We start from the raw sequence: 18899 nt of genomic DNA on the forward strand, positions 1-18899 counted from the left end.
TGTGTATGTATTCCTTTAACCTTAAATAAAAAAAAATTAAAAATTAAAAAAAAATTTAAATTAAAATAAATAAATAAATAAATAAATCATATGCGCATATTACTTTACTAAACTTCTTTTTGGTAATGGTCACCTTGCTTGAATGAATTTACTTTTACACATTGTCCTTTACTTGTACTAAGATTTACTCACCATAAACGCAATATCTTTTTCAACTTGTCGTAAAGTTTGGTTCAACGCATGTGACCTGTATCATGCAGGTCATATTTCGTATTATTTATAACAGATTTGACAGACATTGAAGCTGTACAGTTGTGCAGTTTTTTGGCACTAGTGATGTGTCAGTCACGAACGAGCCGGCTCAAAGAGCCAACTCTTTTAAGTGAACGATAAGAGCCGGCTCTTCTGGGTGAGCTGAGCCAAATGATCTGGCTCACTAAAAAGAGACGTAATTCCCATCACTAGTCCTTACTTGCACTAAGATTTACTCACCATAACGCAATATCCTTTTCAACTTGTGGTAAAGTTTGGTTTCAACACATGTGACCTGTATCATGCAGGTCATATTTCGTATTATTTATAACAGATTTGGAAGTTTAGTATGTGTTCAGATAGAGTGAAGATATCTGTTCAGAGCATATTGTACACCACTGTATACAGCCCATTTGTGGTCAAACTATAAAAAAGCGAGCTTGCAGAGACTTCAGGTTGCATATAAATCATGACTTTTTATAGTGCTTTCTGTATTGTAATGTATTATATGTAATGTATTATTGTTGTTTTTTCTTTTTTCTTATCTGGACCTTGAGTCTGCAATAAAGTTTGAATTGAATTGCACACTTTGCTAATGTATATACTGTAGTATCTTGCACACTTTTGCTAATGTATATAGTATGTTATTGCACACTTGCTAATGCATATAGTGGGTTATTCTATGTTTTTAATTTAGATTTTTGTTAATGCTAGTTGTAGTAGTCATGTATATGTATAGTGTATTCCAATATTCTTTATATTTTGTATTCTATGGATATATTTCTCTAATGTTGACGTGTACATTTTATGTACTATTCCTGTGCATTGCTTGGATAACCTGCTGCTGTAACACAAGAATTTCCCAATTTGTGATCAATAAAGTATATCTATCTATCTATCTATCTATATATTTATATTAATATTTATATTTTTAATATCTTTTAATCAAGATTCAAGATTCAAGATTCAAGATGTTTATTGTCACGCGAGTGAAATACTTTTTGCTGTGAAGCTCCATTAAAATAATAAGTTATATAACATTTACATTACAATTTCATTTACATTACAATTATAAAAGGAAATACTTTGTACAAGGACATATTAAGAACATATACAGGCATATTAAGAACATAAACATTAAGAACATATACAGTATATACATATATATAATTATGACTTTTTATAGTGTTTCCTGTATTGTAATGTATTATATGTAATGTATTATTGTTGTTGTTTTTTTCTTTTTCCCTCTCTGGACCTTGAGTCTGCATTAAAGTTTGAATTGAATTGAAATGAATTGTTTTGAATAGAATTACATTGAATTGTATTGATATTTATATTTTTAATATCTTTTAATCATGACTTTTTATAATGCTTCCTGTATTGTAATGTATTATATGTAACGTATTATTGTTGTTTTGTTTTTGTTTTTTTCTTATCTGGACCTTGAGTCTGCAATAAAGTTTGAATTGAACTGAATTGATTTGAATTGAATTGAATTGAATTGAATTAATTAAATTAAATTAAATTAAATTAAATTAAATTAAATTAAATTAAATTAAATTGAATTGAACTGAACTGAATTGAATTACATTGAATTGAATTGAATTGAATTACACTGAATTGAATTGAATTGAATTGAATTGAATTGAATTGAATTGAATTGAATTGAATTGGATTGTACAGTTGTGTAGTTTTTTGTGGCACCCTGCCAACAATTGGGCCTCTTTTTGTTTTTTTCTCTCCTTCATTCTGAGAAAGCAGCCCTTCTCAATAAAAGCCCCCTCCCTCTGGTCGGATTTCACCTCCATTATTTGTCAACGGAGGCGGGTCCAGCTCAGTGGAGGCGGGCTCTTATTGTGAAAGCGAGAGGAGGAGGAGGAGGCCGGCACAATGCTTAGTCACGGTGAGTTACAGCTTCCTCACCTCCTCCTCCTGCTTCCTATGTGGCGCACAGCTCAGCTCAGAAGCAGTCCGCGATGGAGGAATTGAACTAGACAACGTGAGTTTCTTATTATTACCTTATTAAGCTTATAAATATTGATTCACATGGTCTGTAATGAGCTAGTTTCAGCCACATGTGTCGGCAGCGCTTTGTTAGCACGCTGTGTGCTCGCTGCTCTCAGCCGTTAGCACCAACGTCTATTATTAACGTCTATTATTAGGAGGCTGTTTCTCTGTCAGCTCTATTTCACCCAAACGGTTCACTTGTTATTTGTGGCGTCTCCAGCTGTTTTATCATGAATGAGTTCACTTTTAGTCGCCAAACCAAACACTAATGGACTCTTTCTTCTTCCCTCCGTGTTATTGTCGGATTAATTGTGATCAAAACAAGCGTAGAAATGATCAACGGTTGGAGGAAACGGTGCTTTGTGTGTGCTTAGTGTGTGCGAGCTCTCTTAATGTTATAAAGAGGGATGGCGAGGAAATCTAATTCCCATCTGGGTTTATGTAAGGACTGACTGCTCTCTTCTGGGTCATGTTTTGGTACAGCCAGTTCCACTGTTTGCTCAGTGAAGAGTTCAGGATGAGTCACCAGAGGAAAGCTCTTTGCCAAAAATGCACATGTTGTTTGTAACTCTTCACTAACATGTAGGCTAACTTTTATAAGTCTGACTCTCTCCAGTTATTGTGCAATCCCTTCTGAATGGCATCCAATGATTGCAGGCCTGAAGTGTGGTTCTCAAACTGGGGTGCAGGGGTCTACCAGGGGTCCTTAAGAGTCCTGAAGTACTGGAAGTACTATTATAGATTTAAATATTACTATTATCTCTCATACACTGTTGTTTTGATCATAGGTTTCACCTGTACACACTGATGTTACCACTTAAAGGAACAGTGTGTGTAACATTTAGGGGGATCTATTTACCAGAAAGGGAATATAAAAGTAATAGTCACCTGAAAATAAAATTCACAGAGCCCATGTTTTCAGATATCTTATTTTACCCCCCAAAAATATCCAAATATTAATGATTTATGATCATATAAGACAAAAAAAAGCAGCAGATCTTCACATTTGAGAAGCTGAAACAAGCAATTTTTATTTTTTTTTGCCTGGAAAAGGATTTAAATTAATGAATTGATTATCAAAACAGACACATTTTCTGTCAGCCATAAAATCAACTGGTTGTTTCAGGTCCAATGGAGTTGTAGTCAACAACAAATCTCTTCTCCTTTGGGGCAGTTTGGACCAAACTAAACTAGTCTGTGTTGCAGTGCTTGTTTGCCCCAACACACACTCTTGTTTCTAAAGAGAATCAGACTTTAACATCATTAGTCTGATGACATCACAAGTATGTTATCTTCAGTGTATAATCCCCTGAAAATAAAAATTGTAGTGTTTTTGTTACCCGTAAAATGACACGTTTGCTCAGTGAAGAATTCAGGATGAGTCACAGAGGAGAGCTCGTTGTCAAAAATTGCACACGGAACATGTTAAACAGCCATGTTTGTTTGTTTGTAACTCTTGCAGCTACATGTAGGCTAACTTTTAAAGTCTGAATCTCTCCAGTTATTGTGCAATCCCTGCTGAATGACATCCAAGGATTGCAGGCCTGAAGTGTGTGTGTGGTTCCCAAAACTGGGGTTCAGGGGTCTACCAGGGGTCCTTGAGAGTCCTTAAATACTGAAAGATTGTTCAATCTATTATAGTCTACTATTATAGATTTAATATATTAGTAATTACTATGACTATTATCTATCAACCCTGTGAGAGGGTGTATGTTTTGATCATAGGTTTCACCTGTACACACTGATGTTACCACTTAAAGGAACAGTGTGTGTAACATTTAGGGGGATGTATTTGGCAGAAATGGAATATAATATTAATAAGTATGTTTTTTTTTTAGTGTATAATCACCTGAAAATATATTTTTTTGTGTTTTTGTTACCTAAAATGAGTCATAGTTCCACTATTTGTTCAGGATGAGTCACAGAGGAAAGCTCGTTAACAAAATCGAAATGCACATGGAACCCGTTAAACAGCCGTGTTTGTTTCTTTGTAACTCTTGCAACTACATGTAGGCTAACTTTTAAAGTTTGAATCTCTCCAGTTATTGTGCAATCCCTGCTGAATGGCATCCAAGGATTGCAGGCCTGAAGTGTGTGTGGTTCCCAAACTGGGGTGCAGGGGTCTACCAGGGGTCCTTGAGAGTCCTTAAGTACTGGAAGACAATCTATTATAGATTTAAATATTACTATTATCTATCATCTCTCAACACTGTGAGAGAGTGTATGTTTTGATCACCTGTACACACTGATGTTACCACTTAAAGGAACAGTGTGTGTAACATTTAGGGGGATCGATTTGGCATTAATAAGTATGTTTTCTTCGGTGTATAATCACCTGAAAATAAAAAAAATTATGTTTTTGTTACCGTAAAATGTGATGTCGTTCCACTGTTTGCTCGGTGAAGAGTTCAGGATGAGTCACCGAGGAAAGCTTGTTGCCAAAATGCACATGGAACATGTTAAACAGCCGTGTTTGTTTGTTTGTAACTCTTGCAACTAACATGTAGGCTAACATTTAAAGTTTGAATCTCTCCAGTTATTGTGCAATCCTTGCTGAATGGCATCCAAGGATTGCAGGCCTGAAGTGTGTGTGGTTCAAAATTATCATTAGTTGCAGCCTTAATGGTTTATGAAATGTCAGAATTTACAAATTCACAGAGCCCATGCTTTCAGATATCTTATTTTACCCCCCAAAAAATAATCCCAAATACTAAAGAAAGTACATTTACGATCATATAAGACAAAAAAAAGCAGCAGATCTTCACATTTGAGAAGCTGAAACGAGCAATTTTTTTGCCTGGAAAATGATTTAAATCAATGATTATCGATTATATAAACAGACACATTTTTTTTTTCAGGTCCAACGGAGTTGTAGTCAACAACAAATCTCTTCTCCTTTGGGCCAGTTTGGACCAAACTAAACTAGTCTGTGTTGCAGTGCTTGTTTGCTCCAACACACGCTCTTGTTTCTAAAAAGAAATCAAACTTTAACATCATACCTGAGAATCCTACTGTATATATTATTAAATGCATGAAAGATCAGAGATATGCAGCAGGAACAAACATAGACTCAGGGAGCGTGTTTGTCAGTGAGCAGTTTCTATCTGCCTGTTGAGCAACATGTTCTCCTGTGAAACTATTTCACCCAGAAACCTAGAGGGCAATCGGTCTCACAGTGTGTTTCATATTACTGCTGGCTGATCGCCTTTATGACGAGCTCCATTATGGTTACTGACGTGTCACCATCTGTGGATAATGTAAAAGTATTTAGTTTGCTTCCTCTTAACTGATTAAGAGGACACAATAACCTACTTGCAGAATAGGAAGCAGCAGGATCTTACGACCTGGCCTGTACTCTTATCACCACTTCAGGTAATGATTGCTGTGTAGTGTGTGCACAACTTACGGTTGCTTTGTTATATAACACTGAACACCCCAGACAGACAATAAGCAACTGCTGGCTGCTCTTTGTACTGTATGTCAATGTTACAGGCAGTTCAGTTTATTCTGCAAAGAAGAAAAGACAGGCAGCATCCCTCTAGGTCATTTTAACGGTGTGCTACAGAACAAGTGGACCTGAGCCCGCATAATGACAAAAGAAGTATTCATTTCTAAACAAGTCTGCAGAGCGATCTCCTGTTTTATCATCCGCTGCAGTGGATTGTTTGAGATTTCCTAAAGTGAAAGCTCTTGATTCGGATTGAAAGATGGTGTTTTTTTTGGCTAAATTCTGTTTAAATTGTTACATGATTTTGTACAAAATGTGTGTGTGTTGTTGAATCAGTAAGGAGTGTGCTTTGATTTTCTTGGCTGACGCACAAACCGTTCCCTCTGTTCCAACCTCCAGCTGGATTGGTCACAGTACAGGACAGAGTGAAAACACTCAGTCATGCTGGTCAGCTAAAAATTCAACCCTAATTTAAGTCACTCCGTCGTCCTTCAAAACAGACTTTACTCCCTCGCTATTCCTTACACGCTCTATTGCATTTGCGTGATTCACATTTGTCTATTTTTGCTAAAATCGGAAGGAAATTCAGTCTCTAACCAAAGATGATAGGAACAGTTAAAACTAGCTGTGATGACTCAAAGTAGCACACTCATCATGACAAGGAGGAAGCCTTGACCCCGCTGAACTGCTCCAGGAAGAAAGGCTTGATGATAGTCTCTTTGCGTAGATAAACTTTTACTGTGTGAGTTGATAGAGGTCGACTGGTGCTGAGCCACTTGTTACACAGGACAATGTATTTGTGAGCATTTAGCTGATGAGTTCATTGGTGTTTGCCAAGGTTTAAACTAGGGCTACCAATCGATTTAAATACTTAATCATGATTAATTGCATGATTGTCCATAGTTAATTGTGTTTAATCAATTTTTTATCTATTGATTATCTTATTTAATACTCTTATCAACATGGGAGTGGGCAAATATTCTATCTTTATGCAAATGTGTGTATACATTTATTATTGGAAATCAATTATCAACACAAAACAACGACAAATATTGTCTAGAAACCCTCACAAGTACTACATTTAGCATAAAAAGATATGCTCAAATCATAACATGGCAAACTCAAGCCCAACAGGCAACAACAGCTGTCAGTGTGTCAGTGTGCTGACTTGACTATGACTTGCCCCAAACTGCATGTGATTATCATAAAGTGGGCATGTCTGTAAAGGGGAGACACGTGGGTACCCATATAACACATTTTCATTCACATATCTTGAGATCAGAGGTCAAGGGACCCCTTTGAAAACAGCCATGCCAGTTTTTCATCGCCAAAATATAGCACAGGTTTGGAGCGTTATTTAGCCACCTTCACGACAAGCTAGTATGTCATGGTTGGTACCAATGGATTCCTTAGTTTTTTAAGTTTCATATGAGTGTCTTAAAACTGGCTAGCTGTAAAACTGAGCCGCTACAACCCTAAAAGTTGTGTTAATGAGTCAAAGAAATTAGTGGCGTTAAAATTAATTTGCGGTAATGCATTATTATCTCGTTAACTTTGACAGCCCTAATTAACAGTGATTTAATGACTGTGTGTTATAATTTGTTAAATGTGACTGTGACACTGTATATTCATACAAGCTCATTGTTTCTCTTCCTCTTTCCTCGCAGTTGTCAGCTGAGCCAAAAGCTTCCCAGGAAACACAGCGGTGAATTCCATAGCTGGGCAACCTCAAGGAAGGCGTCTCCGGAGAAAGCCACTGACTTCCCCCTCGTTCCCAAGGGCTCCAAGTTACACTTATGACACCTTTGGCACTCAACTCTGTTTTCCTTTTGGAGTGGACAAGCTTTCTATTGCCTCATCTACAGTGTCTGACTCTGCAGCTCTCAGCACAAGTGTAGCCCTCTGAAGGGAGCTTTAATTATTACCTCTTTAAAATGAGGCAGTAAATCTGACTTTTTTTTCCCGCTCTCTAGAATAATCAATATGCAAGACTGTCCTGCACCAGTGGTGAATCTCACAAGCATTGAGGTTAATATTCAAATATGTTTGTTTTAAACTTGGTGGATATCTGATGGATTGTTTGGAGACATTTTACGCAGTCTAAATACCTTTAGTGACAAAAAGACAGAACTGATTGACAGAGAGGAAAGAAAAACACTTCTGCTAGCAACACAAACATTCAAACTAAGATTCCTTCTTGCCCTTATTCAGTTTGTCATTAAAACATTCGGTACCTGTCATTCTATTATTATTAACCCCTCAACCAAAGCCAGAGGAATCCTAAACTCGAGACATTTTGATTATGTTGGAACTGCAACATGTAAAAGTACAACCAGCCATGACTGGCAGCTCACATAGAAGTCTCTAGTAGTGCCATACTGAGCAGTATGGCTGGACTCGAGTGCTGAACAGAGCGAAGAAATGTCCACATAAATCAGAGTTAAACGTGAACTCTTCCACAAAAACAAAAATCAGGCGTACCCAGGAGAGCCTGGAGCTTTTCTGTTAAGCCATCTGCCAAGTGTCAGTTCAAACTCTTCTTTTATTTCACCCACGCCTGCGCATGGTGCAAGGATGCTCCATAACACTGCCCACTGTTCTTGAGAAAGAGACCAAGGAGGAGGAGACAGGGTAGGAAATGACAGAATGCCTGACCGAGTACAAAGCGCTGGTGACTCCGTCCACGCGCAACGGCCACCGCGTCTTCAGCTACACGCTAGAGAGCCACACGGCGGCCGCCTTCGCCATCATGAACGAGCTGCGTCTGGGGCATAAGCTGTGCGACGTCACGCTGCGCGTGCGCTACAAAGACCTGGAGGCGGTGGACTTTGTGGCTCACAAGGTGGTGTTGGCATCCTCGTCCCCCGTCTTCAGGGCCATGTTCACCAACGGCCTGAAGGAGTGCGGTATGGAGTTGGTGCCCATCGAGGGGATCCATCCCAGGGTGAGTCACATGTCATCTTTTCTTGATGGAAATATTTGCTTTATTTGATTTGACACACCGTCCCACTCACAGATCATTAAACTAAGGCTAGTCAATATGACGATATATATCGTCAAAACAATATTAAAGCGTCTATCGTATATATTTTTCTATATCATTTTTATGGCGATATAGGCTACTATATATATTTTAATTTCGCTTAAAACTGTTAGGTTCATTTCTTAAAATGAGAAAATACTCAGTACTTTTCATATTTCAAGTATTTAATTCACACAGGAGTATACAAAAATAGGCTTTACCATGTGGTTATTTCATATGGACTATTTATTTATTGAATTACCAGAACACATGCTAGATTGTGATATATATCGTTATCGAGACATGAAATGACCTATATCGTAAAAGAAGATTGTAGCCATATCGCCCAGCCCTACATTAAACATAATTCAGGGTTAAAGGTTTTAGGTGGGACATTTTAATACCAATAAATCACATTTCATTTATTTTGACACATCAGAATATTGATCATAAAAAGATCAGACAATTGCTTTTTTATTTGTTTGATGCTGGGTTGTATTGGCACAATATCTACTGTATTGCTTTCCAGCACAGTAAACTGGAATAGAACCACTGTCCTTCTAGCATAACCCAGTGCTTAAGTTAAAGTGGCCTCCATGGCAACATCATCCTTACAACAAGAAGTAGTGGGTTTTATGGTAAATGTGCTAAAACATTTCAATTCTCACAGTGGTTCGGTGTGCGATAGAGGTTTCTAATTGCTTTGCCCTCTGCATGTATAACTGAATATACCTCAGTATAATTATCTGAATAAATGAACAGTAATATGCAGTAATGCACAGAGACAGATGATGTTACAACCATGAGAAATGGAGAAAACTGATCACAAAAAAATGACATCAGTGAAATTCTACATGAAATTCTTCCTTCAAGGTTGACTTGACATATACACAGTGAAGTATACAGTAAAACTTAGTACACTCAGTTTGACCTCTTTTACTGGATGTTTACAAAGCTCATGTAGTTATACATAATATCTTGTTGGCTTACGAGATGCCAATCTGTCTGGAAAAATGAATAGGCACAGATATACTGTATAGATGGCGTCAGAGCATAGCATTTTTCCTCCTTTTTATCTCTCCCACTGACTTTCTCCTCTGCCTTATCTCACCCCTGTCCCTCTTCTCCACCTCAACCTTTCCCCTTCTTTCTTTCTCACTCATTCAGGTCATGGACCGGCTGATAGAGTTCGCCTACACAGCCAGCATCTCCGTGGGGGAGAAGTGCGTGATTCACGTGATGAACGGCGCCGTCATGTACCAGATAGACAGCGTGGTCAAGGCCTGCTGTGATTTCCTCGTCGGGCAGCTCGACCCCAGCAACGCCATCGGCATCGCCAACTTCGCCGAGCAGATCGCCTGCACGGAGCTCCACCAGAAGGCCCGCGAGTACATCTACATGAACTTCAGCCAGGTAAAGCTTCAGCTGAGTTTTGTCTGTAATCATTAACAGTTTTTTTAGATTCTTTTTTTGACATTTTTGGTTTGTTGATGAAATGTGGAGAGAGGGGGGGGTAAGACATACAACAAAGGACCTCAGCTGGGGGGAATTGAAGTTATTATGATATAGAATAATCAATAATTTGTACCACTAAAACAGTGACATGTCATTCATGTATCTGCACAGCTCGTGCCTGAGAAAAAGAAACCAAGCTTTCCCATTAATAGTAATTTTTTACACGTGGGGGTTTGTGTGAAAACGGTCTCTCGGTGTGAGTTAACGCTGTTTCACTTGTTCCATTGTGGTTTCCGCTGGTTGACTTTTCCGCTTCAGAGCTGTTAACAACTGGCTCGTGCCTTTGTGCGATGATTGTCTAGAATGCGATGCTATAATTCATGATGATCAGAAAGTGGATTTACCTGTGCAGCACACAAAAGGAATGAAAGGACACTCAATATTGATCTCTGATAAGTTGATCAGATAGACAGGGCAGAGGCAGGTTAGGCTGCTCACTGAGTCACAGATGTGTCACGTAATATCAATCAGTGCTTCAGTCTTTCACAGATGTTGTGCTTTTCTTTACAAAAAATAAATCATCAAGTGAATAAATTGGTTGATTGTATCTCTCCATATTAAAGATACACAGAGTATAATGCAATACATGACTCTATTATTTTGGTTTAAAATATACTACGACTCTCACAAGTTTTCGGTCTGTGTGCTAAATATCATCTTGTTGCGGTCTCTAAAATAATCTTGACATTTGACGAAAGGGTCACACAAGGGCATGAGTCTGGATTTGTTACAATAATTCAATCAATTCTTTGGACAATGATACAATATTTGCTGATATCACAAAGTCTGACTCTGCCATGATATGACTTTGATCTGATTCACTTCAGGGGCCTGCGATCAATATGAGACAATATCATATGTCCATTTAACACAATCAGTTCCATTTATATCCACTAAATGCAACTAAAATATGATTTGACAATTGTATTACTGGGCTCCTCCAGACATTTAAATGAAAAACAATCTATTCTTTTTAATAACAAGAATAAATATAAAGTGGGAATTTCAAAATAAAGGTGTACCTTAAAGATGATGGTATGTATGTTTTAATATTGGATCGTTGATCATTGAATCAACATATCGATTCAGATCGATGTATCGTTACACCCCTAGTTCCAGTTTCTCACTTAAGAGGATTTTCTGCTCTTCTTGGTCTCATGTGACAGATAGCTGAATATCTTTGGGTTTTGGACTGTTGTTCAGACTAGACTTTAGACTTTATTGTTTATACTAAACAAGCTATCTGAAGATGTCACCTTTGGTTAAATAATCGTTAGATTAATTGATGATGAAAATAATCCTTAGTTGCACCCTTGAATTATAATCTGCTTTCCTCAACATGGTTTTATTATTTATCATTTGCATGACTAATAGACACTTGAGTATACATTTATTCTGATTCCTTCTCTATATTTAATTGATCAGAGCGCTTGTCTTTTAAAAAGTTTTTCACATTTTCATCCCTACTCCTGTCCTTAGGTGGCGACCCAGGAGGAGTTCTTCAACTTGTCCCACTGCCAGCTGGTCACCCTCATCAGCCGCGATGAGCTCAATGTGCGCTGCGAGTCTGAAGTCTTCCAGGCATGTGTGGCCTGGGTGCGCTATGACCGGGAGAACCGGCGGCCGTACGTCCAGGCGTTACTCCAGGCCGTCCGCTGCCATTCCCTCACCCCCAACTTCCTGCAGGCCCAGCTCCAGTCTCTGGACTGGGACCCTGAGTGTAAAGACTACCTGGCCCAGATCTTCCAGGACCTCACCCTCCACAAACCCACCAAAGTCATTTCTTGCCGAACACCCAAGGTGCCGCAGCTCATCTACACAGCGGGGGGTTATTTCCGCCAGTCTCTCAGCTACCTGGAGGCGTATAATCCCTGCACAGGCGCCTGGCTGAGGCTGGCTGACCTGCAGGTTCCCCGCAGTGGCCTCGCAGCCTGTGTGATCAGTGGGCTTTTCTACGCTGTTGGTGGTAGAAACAACGCGCCTGATGGCAACATGGACTCAAATTCGTTGGACTGCTACAATCCTATGAACAACTGCTGGCTGCCGTGTGCACCGATGAGCGTACCCAGGAACCGAATCGGAGTTGGTGTCATCGATGGGATGATCTATGCAGTCGGTGGATCACATGGGTGCATTCATCACAATAGTGTTGAGAAGTAAGTAAATGGAACTTTTTAATGATGTTATTTTTAGGACTGTCAATCGATTAAAATATTTAATCTTGATTAATTGCATGATTGTCCATAGTTAATTGCGATTATCATACATTTTTTTTATCTGTTCAAAATGTACCTTAAAAGGAAATTTGTCAAGTATTTAATACTCTTATCAACATGGGAGTGGGCAAATATGCTGCTTTATGCAAATGTATGTATATATTTATTATTGGAAATGAATTAACAACACAAAACAATGACAGATATTGTCCAACAACAGCTGTCAGTGTGCTGACTCAACTATGACTTGCCCAAAACTGCATGTGATTATCATGAAGTGGGCATGTCTGTAAAGGGGAGACTTGTGGGTAGCCATAGATCCCATTTTCATTCACATACAGTATCTTGAGGTCAGAGGTCAAGGGCACCCCTTTGAAAATGGCCATGCCAGTTTTTCCTCGCCAGAATTTTGCGTAACAAATTTGGCCTCCTTCGCGACAAGCTACTATGCCATGATTGGTTCCAATGGATTCCTCAGGTTTTTTAGTTTCATTTGATGCCAGCATCTTCACTCTAGCTTTAAAACTGATCCTGCTACAACCTGAAGATCGCAAGTTGTGTGAATGCGTTAAAGAAATTTGTGGCGTTAAGACGAATTTGCGTAAACACGTTATTATCAAGATAACTTTGACAGACCTAGTTATATATAAAAAAATATATATTTTCAACAATTCCCCTAAAGAGACCAAAGAGAATGCTAAATTGACTCTGCTCATAACTATAGTCAGTGTAGCAGCCTGATTTGTTGTTGATGATAATAAAAATATATAACTCCAGCCTTATCCTTTTAACTAGCAACAGGTACAACTACTTCCAGTGTGCTGCAGGTGTGCTTTGTCTTGTGCCACGTTATTTTAAAAGCCAAATTAAATGAGATCATTTGATTGTCAACATGTCTGTGATTCTGTGGTTTGACCTTGTGCATTGATTCAGTAATTAATAAGCAATAGGATATGTTGCTAAAGTCCAGCAGATGACATTTATAGTACAGGCGTTTGCTCTGGTCTGTTTGTATTTAGTCAATGAGTGCCCAAAGGCAGGAACAGGTCACTTCCTGGAACGTTAATGGCTTTGACCCACTTCCTGTAATATGATTTCATTTCACACAAAGCTTCAATGAGGAAGCTTTAATCAACTAATCTGTAAACGATGTTATGTCTAAAAATAGAATAGCAAAGTTTCTCACCCACGGCCTGTGTGGTTCAACTCTTTAGCCGTCATATGCACTACTTGTCTTAATACATTCAGAAGAGGTTAACTACCTTCACACAGTTAATAATTCACAACTGGGAAATGGCATTTTTGTTAGTTCAGCTTCTTCTCGACAGCCGGTCCGGACAACGATCCAGCAACATCAATTTTAATGAGCAATAAAAGGCTGCAGGATGTTTAGCGCGAAGCCCATCAACAACATGTCCCACCAACAAGTGTTAAATGTCCTGCTGTGTAGGCATGACTCATATCCAGACAGGACCCTGTGGCGCCATCCCTAACCTGATAGGTAATCTATAATACAGTGAATTATTTATAAATATAAAGTCTTAATTGATGGGTCTCCACGTGAGTCTCGAGTGAACCGCTTCTGATCGAAACTCACTTCCCCGCTCTATATACAGATATAATATGCAGATCATTTCCGTTCCCGTTGTTTTTTAACGAGTTGGTGTTTCGAAGCCGTTAGCTAGCTATAGACTGAGAAATAACGATTTAATTCACTGTGCCGCTCAAAGGCAACCGGCAGCTACCGGTAACAGTGTGTAACGTTTAAGGGGATCTATTGGCAGAACTGGAATATAATATTAATAAGCACGTTTTCTTTAGTGTATAATCACCTGATAATAAGAATCATTGTGCTTTTGTTACCTTAGAATGAGCTGTTTATATCTACAAAGGGAGCAGGACCTCTCTTAACAGAGCTCGCCGCCATGTTTCTACAGTAGCACAGAACGGACAAATTAAACACATTAACACTTATCCTAGTTGGGCCGGAGTCGATATCGTTTCTTGCTCCCCTCAGCCGTTGGGGAAACGATACACGGGAAACCTCTGTTTGTCTTGAGGAGTTGCAGTATTTATTTCTGCAAACACTAAAACTTCCACTGTACATTCACTTGAATGTACAAAGCCAAACTAACTCGGCCTTCTGCTCCATTTTAAGCATCTTAGAAACGTGTTAATTGACTGCATATTGTGTTAATGGTATGGTCCACAACAGATGGATGTTGTGCTATTTGTGTTAGAGGTGTCAAAGTTAACGAGGTAATAATGCATTAACACAACTTACGATTTTTAGGTTTTAGCGGTCTCAAGCTTTTCTAAAGCTAGAGTGAAGATACTGGCATCATATGAAACTAGGAAAACCTAAAGAATACATTGGTACCAACCATGTCATGTCAGCTTGTCGGGAAGGGGGTTAAATAACGCTCCAAACCTGCGCTAAATTTTGGTGAGGAAAACCTGGCATGACCATTTTCAAAGGGGTCCCTTGATCTCTGACCTCAAGATATGTGAATGAAAATGGGTTCTCCGGGTACCCACGAGTCTCCCCTTTAAAGACATGCCCACTTTATGATAATCACATGCAGTTTTGGGCAAGTCATAGTCAAGTCAGCACACTGACACACTGACAGCTGTTGTTGCCTGTTGGGCTTCAGTTTGCCTTTTTATAATTTGAGCATATTTTTATGTAGTACCTGTGAGGGTTTCTGGACAATATCTGTCATTATTTTATGTTGTTAATTGATTTCCAATAATAAAACACACAAAAAAATGTGTGATCACTTGCAATTAATCACGATTAACTATGGACAATCATGCGATCAATCGCGATTAAATATTTTAATCGATTGACAGCCCTAGTTTAAAGTTTTGAAAATGTGACAACAGATTGAACAAAAGGATGTTATCGATTGTAAAAAGAAAAGAAAAAACTAATACGCTAAAGAAAAGAGATGGGTCTTTCGACAGGTTTTAAGGTATTAACGGAGGGGAAAGATCTATTGGTGGCAAACTATTCCACAATTTAGGGCTTACAACTGGAAATACTCGATCACCTTTGGTTTTTAACTGGGTGCGTGGAATGGAAAGCAGTGACTGGTTACCAGATCTGAGGGGTCGGGAGGTGGAATAGGGGATGAGCAGTTCAGAAATGTAACCAGGAGTCAGTCCATCGAGTGTTTTAAAACCAAATAATAATACATTTAAAAAAAAAAACAAAACAAAACAATTCTGTACTTAACTGGTAGCCAGTGAAAAGAGGCCAGTAGAGGGGAGATATGGCCTTCCTGGTACCAGCGAGGAGTCTCTACATGGAGAGAAGTGCAGTAGTTGAGGCGAGAGGAAATGAAAGTGTGAAGTACATCAATGGCAGGTGAAAAGAGGCAGTTGGTGACACCATGTTTCTGTCTGCAGCCCTCACCAGACCAGCAGTGACTCAGATTAGTAGTGCTTTGGGAATTTGGTTTTCCAAATAGGAAGAAAATAAATCCTAAAACGAGAATAATAACCATAAAACAAATCAATATGTGTTGTTTCTGGTCTGCAGGTATGATCCAGAAAGGGACCAGTGGCAGGTGGTTGCCACCATGTTGACGCGGCGTATCGGTGTGGGTGTTGCGGTCATCACCCGGCTGCTTTACGCCGTGGGGGGGTTCGACGGGGCCAACCGGCTCAGCTCCTGTGAGTGCTACAACCCTGAGAGGGACGAGTGGAGGACCATGGCGGCCATGAACACTGTGCGCTCCGGAGCTGGTAAGGAAGAGATAGAAAGCTGCTTTCTGATGGAAAAAAAATACTCACTTTAGAAAGTTGTGCAATTTTTAATGTTTTTAGTGTTGTCACAATACTGGAATTTCTAACTTTGATACAATACTTGGAAACATATTGATATTTGATTCCATTTTCGATACCACTGGGAAAAATTAAAACAACAATGAGGGCATAACATTTTAGATTTTTATTAAAAGATAAATATAATAAGGCTAAGGTAAATGCATCAATCTGGTGCACTTTAAGAGGAAAATTAAGAGGCTATGAAGAACTTTGTGCGCTTGTATACAATGTTGTGCAATTTTGGCGCTCTAGTAAATAATTGAATCATAAACAGTGGTTGTATAGATATGAATAGTCACACGCAAAGCATGGTAAACAGGATGCTGTAAAACTCTCGGTCGGAGCCACAAGCCACCTTCATCCTGGGCCAGTCTTGGGCGCACGTGAAGTGTTAAAATAGTTTCGGTTTATTATGAAAGTGTGGCGGGCCTTTCTAGACTGTCTATGTATATGGGAAACACTGAAGGCTATAAAATGACAAGGACAACCCGCAAATGAATACAACCATAGCGAATGAGACGAGTGACAGCACTGTGAGTGAGTGAGTGAGTGAGAGAAGGCGGAGCTACCTGAGCACTGCAGCGGTGTGTGCGGGTGTGTGTATCAGCTGGCCGTTGGAGAGAAGAGAGGGTGTGAAAGCGCACCTGGTACCGGTGTATCGATAGTGCAGAAAGTGATGTAATGATGAATGATTGTTCACAAGTTCAAACTCTCGAGTCCGAGTTGAGTCTCAAGTCTTTTGAGGACAACTCTCAAGTCACTGTGTGTGCGACTTAAGTGAGACTTGAGTCCCCAGCTCTGCCATTAGGAAAAGAAATTCTATTGATCTTACTAAGCCCACAATATCAATAAAATGAATCTGTTACAGAGTCACAATTAAGAAAAACCTTTTATATTGAAAAAAACATCATGCCTTCATCATATAAGCATCTGTAGTTATGTATTCTTGATCACAAATGTGTTGCTGTTATATTTACATATATCATTTAGATTTTTGACAGTGTCAGCATGTCTATGACGGATGTAATTGGATCAAAGTACCATTTTTGGACCAGCCATAACAAAGATACTGATACAGTAGACGGGTTCATTTGTTATTCTATACGAGTATCATGTAGTAGAGTGTATTTCGACATCCTCCAGTATATCTGTGTAAATGGCTACTGCATCAATGTAACAGTGCAGAGAATCGCTTAGTTTGTCAAATACATAAACTCACCGAGAGTGAACTCTGGCGGATGCATGCTGTTTATCTAGATAAAGTAATCTAAACACTTGAATAAACTCACATTGACCCTTTTTTCAGGTGTGTGCTCGCTGGGGAATCAAATCTTTGTGATGGGCGGCTACGATGGCACCAACCAGCTGAACACGGTGGAGCGCTATGATGTGGAAACTGATACGTGGAGCTTTGCTGCCTCCATGAGGCACCGACGCAGTGCTCTGGGAGTCACTGCATTACATGGACGCATCTACGTGTTGGGTGAGTACTAGTGTACCTAATTAGAGTAAAAGCACCAGACTAAAGAAATGTAGAAATTACACTTTTGCTGTCAAATCTATTTTATTTAATTTACCAACAGGTTTACACTTATAAATTGACCAACTTTGCTTTGTTAATGTTAATTCGGATATTTTTATCTCGCCATTTGTTTTTCAGTTTGATTTTGTAGAGATAAAGATGTGCTCCTGAATTAAGAGGGTTTATTTATTCAAGTCAGAATCTGTAGGCACTCTTTTGTACTGTACTGTACTCTTTTTTTTTTTATTGAACAAAACTATATTCATAAGACAAAATGTAAATGTTATATTTACAGGAGGTTACGATGGCAACACTTTCCTGGACAGCGTGGAGTGTTATGACCCCGAGAAGGACACCTGGTCCGAGGTGACACACATGATGTCGGGGCGGAGTGGCGTGGGTGTGGCCGTTACCATGGAGCCGTGCCAGAAAGAACTGCCACAGTCTCCGAATTCTGAGAGGGAGAGCGGTGCCCCATCACCAGCCAATCAGTCAGCCAACTCTGGTTTTAGCTCTCACCACAATCAGCGGCACGGCGGGCCCTTCGGCAAAGGCACATGAGGCTCATTGCTCGACCATGTCACACACACACACACACACACACACAGACGAGCATCCCGAAACTCCACTCTGTCTTCCCAAATCAAAAGAAAGACCCTCACAACTAATTAGAGACAGAGGTGAGCGTAAACAACACATGCTGCCTCACTGGTTCAAGAGATCACACTTGATGTGAAAGCAAAAAAAAAATAATTGAAGAACACTTTATTTTAAAAGTGCAGTGTTGATAGTCATCTATAAGATGGCAAAAAAATCATTTAAGTGACCTCATTGGTCTATCCAAATCAAGAATGACCCCAGATTCTACAGTCCACTTTTCTAGACCTGAAATTTGTTTGGTAAATTGTGTTCCGCCAAATCTGAGAAACCTCAGTCCGTCTGTGTTTTCAGATCTGTTATTTGAAGTCCTCAGTCGGACCATCACCTCCCAGGTCTGAGCCATGGGAGGAAAGGGCTGCATCCTAAAAAGGGCCATTTACTGGCTCAAAGAGTCATCAGGGGGTCTTTACACTCTGAGAAGAG

At 39.3% G+C, this 18899-nt stretch overlaps 1 protein-coding gene across 2 annotated transcripts; it reads left to right on the forward strand.

Moving 5' to 3' along the window:
* Nucleotides 1-2096: 2096 nt before the first annotated feature.
* keap1b (kelch-like ECH-associated protein 1b) lies at nucleotides 2097-18399 on the forward strand. 2 transcript variants are annotated; one of them, XM_037763818.1, is made up of 8 exons: nucleotides 3082-3094; nucleotides 5527-5532; nucleotides 7835-8654; nucleotides 9900-10145; nucleotides 11727-12403; nucleotides 16008-16213; nucleotides 17601-17777; nucleotides 18112-18399. In XM_037763818.1, exons 3-8 carry the CDS (start codon nucleotides 8349-8351, stop codon nucleotides 18375-18377), a joined length of 1878 nt encoding a protein of 625 aa, XP_037619746.1. In that variant the 5' UTR covers nucleotides 3082-3094; nucleotides 5527-5532; nucleotides 7835-8348; the 3' UTR covers nucleotides 18378-18399. The 2 variants fall into 2 exon arrangements, with proteins under 2 accessions (XP_037619745.1, XP_037619746.1); XM_037763817.1 differs by lacking the exons at nucleotides 3082-3094; nucleotides 5527-5532 and adding an exon at nucleotides 2097-2254 and having other exon boundaries at nucleotides 7378-8654.
* Nucleotides 18400-18899: the final 500 nt, after the last annotated feature.

Source organism: Sebastes umbrosus, chromosome 3 (genome assembly GCF_015220745.1).
Source record: "Sebastes umbrosus isolate fSebUmb1 chromosome 3, fSebUmb1.pri, whole genome shotgun sequence".
NCBI lineage: Eukaryota > Metazoa > Chordata > Actinopteri > Perciformes > Sebastidae > Sebastes > Sebastes umbrosus.

Bases quoted from the DNA above. Each gene is read 5' to 3' on its own strand.
- keap1b (XM_037763817.1), top strand. From the start codon at position 8,349: ATGACAGAATGCCTGACCGAGTACAAAGCGCTGGTGACTCCGTCCACG. The intron at 8,655-9,899 runs GTGAGTCACATG...TCACTCATTCAG, and splicing joins TCGAGGGGATCCATCCCAGG to GTCATGGACCGGCTGATAGA. The intron at 16,214-17,600 runs GTAAGGAAGAGA...CCCTTTTTTCAG, and splicing joins CACTGTGCGCTCCGGAGCTG to GTGTGTGCTCGCTGGGGAAT.